The sequence below is a fragment of the Euphorbia lathyris genome, chromosome 5 (assembly GCF_963576675.1).
Source record: "Euphorbia lathyris chromosome 5, ddEupLath1.1, whole genome shotgun sequence".
NCBI classification, from domain to species: domain Eukaryota; kingdom Viridiplantae; phylum Streptophyta; class Magnoliopsida; order Malpighiales; family Euphorbiaceae; genus Euphorbia; species Euphorbia lathyris.
The window spans coordinates 22,184,305-22,193,163 of NC_088914.1; the positions used below are offsets into that span (position 1 = coordinate 22,184,305).

Here is an 8,859-nt window from a genome sequence, read left to right on the forward strand (position 1 = left end):
GAACACAGCCATAACCCATGATGATGAAGACAGGGTGTCAGGCACAGTTCAAGAGTCTCCACTAAGGATTACTTTGAAAGGTATACTGGAGTTTCTCTCTAGCTCTTGTTCTAATTAAATTAATTTGTTATAATTAGTTAAACTTAAAGATTTAATATATTATGGATGTTAAATTTCATTTAAAAATATTTACTTCAATGTTCGTTTGTCTTCTTACCATTTTTAGGGTCATATGGTGTCACGAAGCCCAAAACCCATTCGAAATAATCTGAAAAAGGTTGTAAATGCATTTCCATGGTGAATTAGACGAGGAGATTTATTGTTTTTGAAAAATAAATTAAAATAGTTGTGAAACCTTCAGTTCCGGTCTAAAATGAATGGTAGAGAAGGAAGCAATTTTTCGGGACTTCTCGGAAAAATCTAGAAAAATTTGAGAAAATTTATGAAAATATTTCAAAGCGACATAAACTGGTATCATCTCGAAATAAATTTGGAAAAAGAGATTCAAATGGTCTTCAGTATGTGTTCAGAGTACGAAACTTCATCAAGAGCTTGTATTTTGATTTATTTGATGAAATCAATCACTAAGGCATAATTAAGTTAGAAATTAGACGAAAAATTATACTCAGAGTCAGATATACGAGTGGTGTGACATGGTGAGTTATAAATATCTATTAATTAATTGAAATGTGAATTCAAATTAAATGAAAATTTATTAGATTAAATTTATCTTGAATAAAGATTCCAACATGTCTTGAAATTTAATCTAATATAATTTTAATGATTCAGATCGATTAACATGTCATGGAACCAATCAAACTAAAAGATTAAGCTGATAGTTAACATTCAAGATAGTTTTTATTATTATCTATGATACCCCCTCACGCAAATGTCACGTGGGCTTGAAGTGTGTACAACACATGCACATCTTCCAAGTATTGAAATTTAATCAATGAGGTTGTCAAGATTCGAACCCTTTATTACTTAGTTTAAGCAACTCTGATACCATTCAAGTCTATTTTTTAGAGTCTCGATGACACTACCTCTTGCAAGATTCATTTTTGGCGTTATATTTCAACCACCAAACAATAAAGACACAATCCATATTAAAATATATTATTTATTGACACATGAAATAAAACATTATTCTATATCACTTGCAATGTTATTCATATTATTCTAGAAAAAGGTTATATGCCCTCATCTTCACATACATCGTCGTATGATATTTTAACTAAGGATGTCTCTTTACGTCCAAATTTCAAATTCTTAGCTTCTTCCTTGTTAATTCTGAATGTATTTATAAGAACTTCCAATGGCAAGCAATTAATGACTGAGTTTTGACCAGAAAGATCAGAGGTGATAGAGTTGGCGGTGGTCTTGAAGGTAACATATTCGAACATCTCACACTTTGCCTGTTCTGATAACACGTAGTACTTTGGCACTGGGAGAAGTTGTCCTTCCTTTACGATATCGTCGAATACATTATTTCCTTTGTCATCCACTACTTGAATCTGACCTTCACCTTTCACCACGTAAATCATGCTATAACCATTTTCCCAATGGGGTAATCTCATAGCATCCTGCAAATCAATATATACAAAGTTCACATCCATTCAACTCTAATAATTAATGGAAAAAAACATCATAAATCCCTGTTTTTTTTTTCAATTTTTTTTATTAAGCTCTTTCTTTTCCAATTTCACAAATAACATTCTTGATTAATTTGCATACTATTAGAGATAATAATAAAAACTATCATTCGATTTTACCTGTCAACTTAACCATTTAGGTCAAATGGTTCATTTATATGGTATCAAAACTTCTTAGACTAAGTGGGCGAGGATTCAAATCCGCTAAACTCCATTTATTAATTGAGTTTCAACACATAATAATAAGTGCATGTGTTGTACACGCTTCAAAACTAGGTGCATTCGTGTGTGGGTGTGTCAAATATAGTAATAAAAATCATTTTTTAACCTTACTTACCAACATAAGCTTTTCGGTCAAATGAGTATTTTTTATATACACATTAGGACAATTACTTCTAGGTAAAATTATGTTAATGCCTGATATTCAGTTTTCACTGTTTGAAATGAAACTTTACAATTTTACTAAACTTGCATCATAAATATAAATATGAACAAATTATTTTTAAACTGTTTAATATGTAATTTTAAATATACCGATATTTGATAATTACAGTTAACTTTCTTTTTACTAAATAGAGACTTAATTTATGCAATTATAATTAATTGATAGCTAATCGTATCAAAATAAAAAAAAATCAAAATCTTGCTAAATAACTAAAAAAAATATTTCTAATTTTTTTTCTTCACCAACTGGTCCTAAAGTATGTATCCGAGACCAGTTTGGACCAAAACCATAGTAGAAATTTTTCACCTTTAATAGAAGGTTGTAAGAAGCGCTCAGTTGACTCGACTCAAGAATAGGAAGTTGATGGACGTCGACGGTTATGAGATGGCCAACTTGTGGGATGAAAAGATCCGTGCTCAAAGGATCAAACATTTTCGCTATCCTCGTGTTAATGTTGCAGAAAGGCTCGTCCTTGACATTGTAAGTACGGTTTCGCTCTTGTTGGTCCTGTTTTTTACATGGTTGGGTAGTTGGTGAACTGGATAAATGAAGTCCACCACCAGTCACATAAATGGTTCTACCCCTAAGGTCCGTATTGTTTCGAATTTTTGTGGCCAAGTTATTATTGATGTTGAAAGCTTTAGTGATAAACTCCGAAGAAAATCCGCCCAATATATTTTCAGACCCCCGTATGTGGAATTTCTGTGACACATTAAATAGAAAAAAAAAAGATATATATGCATAGTTAGACCATAATAAAATAAAAGATGTTTAGGTTTCCATACGTTATTGAACTGAAAAAAAAACAAGTCTATCTTTTCTGTTTTTAATGAATATCATATATTTAGATATAATAGGTTTTCTTTCTACAGTATAAGATTCTTTAAATACATCTATTAGGATTTAGTAATGGTTAGTTAGTATTTCTCACCCTTTCATAAAGATGTTTTTAATAAAAATCAAACTTGAATTCTTTTTTTTTTTTTTTTTTAATAAACTTAGACTTTCATTGTTATCTATTCGGATTTTATATCAATGAACTTCATTACCAATTAAAACGAAAGTTTTTTAATGGAGAAAATAATTAAAAAACAAAACATAAAGTTATTCTCAAACCATGAGATTCTTTTTTATATATGTGTTGTTTAAATTATTTATCCTAATTATAATTTGTAAATTTTATATATTCTTACACGGAAGGGTTCAGGGCTGGGGAGACGAGCGATAACGATGGCAATATAAGTCTCATTTCCATCATTATAGAACCAAGCAACTTCTCCAACGGGAAAAATGAACACATCGCCCCTCTGAATACGAAGAATCTTTTGACACTCATTTGTCTCACCATATAATTTTTGAGAACATTCAGGAATGATCAAACCAAGTATAGCTTTGCCTGTATATCCATAAATACAAGATTTATGACAAGTAAAAGTAATTTAATAAATACTAAATTTGGTATTTAAATTTGATTTGATCAAGAATCTTTTGACACTCGATTGTCTCTTCATTTTAGCTTCAATGTATGTAAAATGATACCAATTTAGAATTATTTTATTAATTTAGTTACCTTGAACGATGTAAGACAATTCATCAGAATTGTTGTAGAGTGGTAATACAAGGCCATTGGGTTGAATGGTGTACCGAGCAAGCTGTACACCCGCACATTGAAAGGGATTCCAGAATTCGACAGTACCAGCTTCACTAGAAATATAGGTATCAGGTTCCCTCGCAATGAGACGATTAATCTCTTGGCACTCGGTTTTAGAACTAATAGCTCCGCAGCTGCAGCTATGAAGGAGAAGAAGAACACAGCAAAAAGAAATCCACGAATAAGCCATGGTTTTCTACGTTTATTAACTATGTAGCATTGGTATTTATACAAAAAAAAAAAAAATAATAATAAAAAGAATTGTAATATCTAGTTACGTATTTAGATACTATACTCTCAATTTTTATATTTATCATAATAAATAGAAACGAATTGTAATATATATGCATGAAGACAATATTATACTCTCAATGTTTATATTTATCATACACATAACAAGTCTTTCCATATTCAGCTTGCACTTGTTTTGTTTCTTTTAAATATCTAGTTAGGTATTTAGAGATTGTGTAGATATAATATATCAGTTTTAATAACTAAATTGACTTTACCAATCAATTAAATTGGATTGTGTGGTTAAGAGTTTTAAATTATTTAAGTTAGAGATTTCGAGTTTGGCTCCTATTACACACTAAACTAACTCGTGTTGTCCTAAAATACGAACACCAACAAATGAAATAGGTACAAACAATACAAAGATTAGTAAAATTTTGGACTTCACATGGATTTGAACAAGGAAAAGATTGCTCTCTTAAAGTACCCCAACAATGGTTCCGAAAAATAACTTTGTTTAAAAGGTGTTAGATTGTGATTCAACTAAGCTAGCATAAATTATCAAATATAAAAGTGAACAAACAGAAATGTTGAAATTGTAAGAGCTTAAGTCAAGATAAATAAGAAAAAGCTGAAGCAGGTGATACGGATCGGTTTTCGGGACGTGTTAGTTTTAATCTTAAACTAATAAAGAGGTTCTTTTTAAGCTAATTAACTTGAAGGAGTTAATCCCGAGTTTTACGGACTAAACCGTAAAAACAATGAAATACCCCATTATTGAAGGTTAAAACCTTAATAAAAACTTCATAAAGAAGATGATAAAATTGTATTGAAAAAAGTTAATTGGGTAAATTCCAAAAAAACCCCCTGTGGTTTGATGTTCTTCCAAAAAAAACCCTTGTGGTTTGTTATTACAAAAAAAGGACTGTGGTTTGCGCCGTTAACCAAAAGACGGAAAATGGCTTAACGGTGTTAAAATGCTGACGTGGCATAGGGGTAAGGTTGGAAATTCAAATTTTTTTTTATTTTTTTATATTTTTCCCTGGGTAAGGTTGGAAATTCAAATTTTTTTTTATTTTTTTATATTTTTCCCTCTCTCTTCTTCTTCTTCTTCTTCTTCTTCTTCTTCTTCTTCTTCTTCTTCTTCTTCTTCTTCTTCTTCTTCTTCTTCTTCCTCCTTATTCTTTCTTCTTTTTTTTCTTTTTTTTTAAGTTTTCGGAAATCTGGAAATTTCCAGATTTCTGGATTTTCCCCGGAAATTCTCCTCTTTTTTTGGAATTTCGAACATCAAACCACAAGTTCGAATTTCTGAACTTCCATTCCAAAAGCAAGATCCGTAGTCTCTCATCCGCATTTTATCAAACACCTTTCTCGCAGAAACCAAATCATCACACTTCGAATAACAAGTAAGCAAAGCATTCTCAACAAATACATCAGCAACAAATCCCCTTCTCAGAGCAAAGGCATGAACCTCCTTAGCCAAAATAACACAATCTGACAGAAAACTGGATAGTGACTTCAAGAAACATGTAATTGAAATATTATCAGGCGCTGCAATCCCTGAATTGGAACAAACTAACAATGAGAAAAGGCTAAATGCATATGCGTGGCGATTGTGTAGAGAGTAGGACATGAGCATCGCATTAAAAGAGAAGGTGTTCTTAAGGGGAATTCGATCGAACACTTGACGGGCATAAGCAAGATGATTGGTTTTGGAGTAGAATGAGATGAGCTTGGAAGCAATGTAATTATCAGGCGCAACAGAGAAGAGGATAAGTCGAGTGTGGAGTTGCTTACCTTGACGAGTTAGACGGAGATCGGATGAGTACTGGAGGAAGCGACCGTATAACCCACAGTCGAGGCCGGCGGCAGAGCTCAGCAGACGGCCGTCCAAAATTTTGCTCTTCATTCATTTCCAGATTTCTGGAAAATTTCCAGAAATCTGGAAAATTTCCGAAAATCTGAAAATTTCCAGATTTCCGGAAACTTAAAAAAAAAGAAAAAAAAGAAGGAAGAATAAGGAGGAAGAAGAAGAAAAAGGAAAAAGAAAAAGAAGAAGGAGAAGGAAGAAGAAGAAGGAAGAAAAAGAAGAAGAAGAAGGAGAAGAAGGAAGAGGAAGAGGAAGAGGAAGAAGGAAGAAGAAGGAGGGGAGAGAGAGGGAAAAAAAAATTCGAATTTCCAACCTTACCCCTGTGCCACGTCAGCATTTTAACACCGTTAAGTCATTTTCTGTTTTTTGGTTAACGGCGCAAACCACAGTCCTTTTTTTTTGTAATAACAAACCATAAGGGTTTTTTTTGGAAGAACATCAAACCACATGAGTTTTTTTTAGAATTTACCCAAGTTAATTTCATTCCAAAGAAAGAGATGAATTTATATTATCTCAAAATCTAGTTGCCAAATTACTTTTGGCTATGCTTACTTTGTTTTTGACAAAGTAAGCCTTACTTTGTTTTTTCCACCATTGGATGGTGATGAACTTTGACAAAGTAAGCTCATCTAATGGTGGAAAAAACAAAGTAAATCTTACTTTGTCAAATTACATAACTAATTAAAAAATATAAAGATAAGGGTAAATTGGGGTAAAGGTAAAGGGGTGGCAAGATTGTAAATATGTAGTGGTATGAGTTGTAATTAAAGAGTGACAGAGTTGTAATAAGGAGGAAGCTGGAATAATGAGCAAAGATGATTCACAAGGCTTTTTAAGTGAGTGCACGCGGAGCGTGAGAAAGGTCACTTGGAGCGTGGGTTAGCTGCCGACCCAATAAGTGTCACTCCCTCTGGATCAGATCATCCTCCATGCGGAGCGTGGGTTAAGACACGCGGAGCGTGTGAGTGTCTTTGACTCCTTTACTCACTTGATTGTTCGTGCATGGTTCCTCCTCCAGCTTCCATCGTCCGGCCTCGATCCTCGAAGGAAATGCTCCGCATCAGCACGTATAAGATTATCTTCTTATTTTATGCATACATTACGTTAAAAATGAAAGTGTGAAGCATCTTCTAATTTCTTCACTTGAGTCAAGCTTACATTTTTTTTGGAGTTCCTACAAAAACATCGGGTAAATTACACCAATGGCTACTGAACTATATCCATTTTTCACATTGTGGTCACTGAACTTTATTTTTTTTCGGTATGGCCATTGAACTTTATACTTTGTTACACCGGTGCCCACTGTGACCGTCAGCGTTTTTCAACCTTTGACTCTCCTTTTAACTGGCTGTCTCTCTTCTCTCACCCTTCTAAAACCTAAAATTCTCATTTTAGCCCTATATTCCTTCAACAACCTACTCTTTCTTCTTCTTCTTCTTCTTCTTCTTCTTCTTCTTCTTCTTCTTCTTCTTCTTCTTCTTCTTCTTCTTCATCTTCATCTCTTATAATGGAAAATTCATAAAGTACATTATGAGAAAATCAATCCACTCTTTCACTTTCTTACTTCTCTCCAAATCCTCTATAATTCAATCTTTCAACCAATTTCGCCAAATTTCATCTCCTTCTTTCTCTTCTGTTTTCTCCATTTTCAATCCCATTTTCCTCACCTATATGTGCAACTCATTCTTAATCGTCAATGCAACCGCTTTCACTTTCTTATTCCTCTCCGACAGAGAACGATCCGGCGGGTTTCTGCCACAGTGGTAGTGGTGTTAGCAGCTGTGGGTCAGTGATGATCAATTCAATGTTATCTCTCTTATTCCCACTCTCCATCTTCAATAACTTTATCTTCTTCTGTAAATTGAAGATCCAACAACCCTTTTCTTCTTCTTCTTCAATTTTTCTGAAATTTCAGCAATATAGCAGGTCTTCTTCATCTTCATCTTTCATATAAATACTTTTCCCAAATCCACCTTCATCTCCATCGATTCAAAAATCAAAACTTGATCAATTTTGGTTTGACTTTAAGTGGGTTTTAGATTTCATTTGAGCTGAAGAAGAAAGAGATAGAGGAATGAAGGAGTTAGAGAGATAAAATGGTATTAGAGAGAGAATTGATAATGGAGATGGAGGAGAAGAAAGAGAAGGGTGATATTTTAGATTTTAGAATAAGACAACGCGAGAGACAGCCGGTTAAAAGGAGGGTCACAGGTTGAAAAACGTTGGTCAACGATCACAGTGGCCAGCGGTGTAACAAAGTGTAAAGTTTAATGACTATACCGGAAAAAAAATGAAGTCCAATACCACAATGTGAAAATGGGTACAATTCAGTGGCCATAGATGTAATTTACTCCAAAAACATCATAACCAAGTTTCTTTATGTTACTCTATTTTTAAGCATTAAAAACAAGGAAACATTTTAACAAAACAAGTGAAAAAGCCTTTTCCTATTTCTAATCCAAGCATTCACGTGTTTAATTGTGTTTCTTCTTCCTAATCAAAATTTCCTTGAAGTTATTTGGTTGTATATGGCATTATCTCTTTTGTTCTAGAGATAAGTGTTATCTCACAAGTACATCAACTGAATGGAAATATACTATAAAAAGGGTTTTTTAGATTTTGATTATGTGTAATATATGAGGGTAAATTTCACACATGGTATACAACCTTTGCTCTAAATCACACTTTGGTGTACAACCTTCAAAATGTCACACTAATATGCACGAACTTAGGGGTGACCTCACACTGTGGTGTATAGCCGATGAGAATGACCGGTCAACCCTAGTCAACCCGCCACGTCGCCCATATCCCACTAATTCTAATTAAAAACGTGGGCCCCCTAATTGTGTATTGCCTAAAATACCCTCATTGGTTTTCCCTCCTAATTAATCACCTACCCATCTCCCAATACACGTCCCTTCGTTTTCTGATTCAACTTTTAAACAGAAAAAACGTTCTGGCTATCCATCATTTCTTCATTTGTTCGAACTCAAAGCTTTCCGTCTCTCTC

At 33.4% G+C, this 8,859-nt stretch overlaps 1 protein-coding gene across 1 annotated transcript; it reads right to left on the reverse strand.

Annotated features, from left to right (window-relative positions):
* Window positions 1-1,190: 1,190 nt before the first annotated feature.
* Window positions 1,191-3,938, reverse strand: LOC136229712 (11S globulin seed storage protein Ana o 2.0101-like). Its single transcript, XM_066018617.1, has 4 exons — window positions 3,668-3,938; window positions 3,291-3,493; window positions 2,404-2,799; window positions 1,191-1,583 (listed from the first exon to the last, which is right to left on the reverse strand). The coding sequence occupies exons 1-4, from the start codon at window positions 3,936-3,938 to the stop codon at window positions 1,191-1,193; spliced, it is 1,263 nt and encodes a 420-aa protein (XP_065874689.1).
* Between the last annotated feature and the right edge of the window lie 4,921 nt (window positions 3,939-8,859).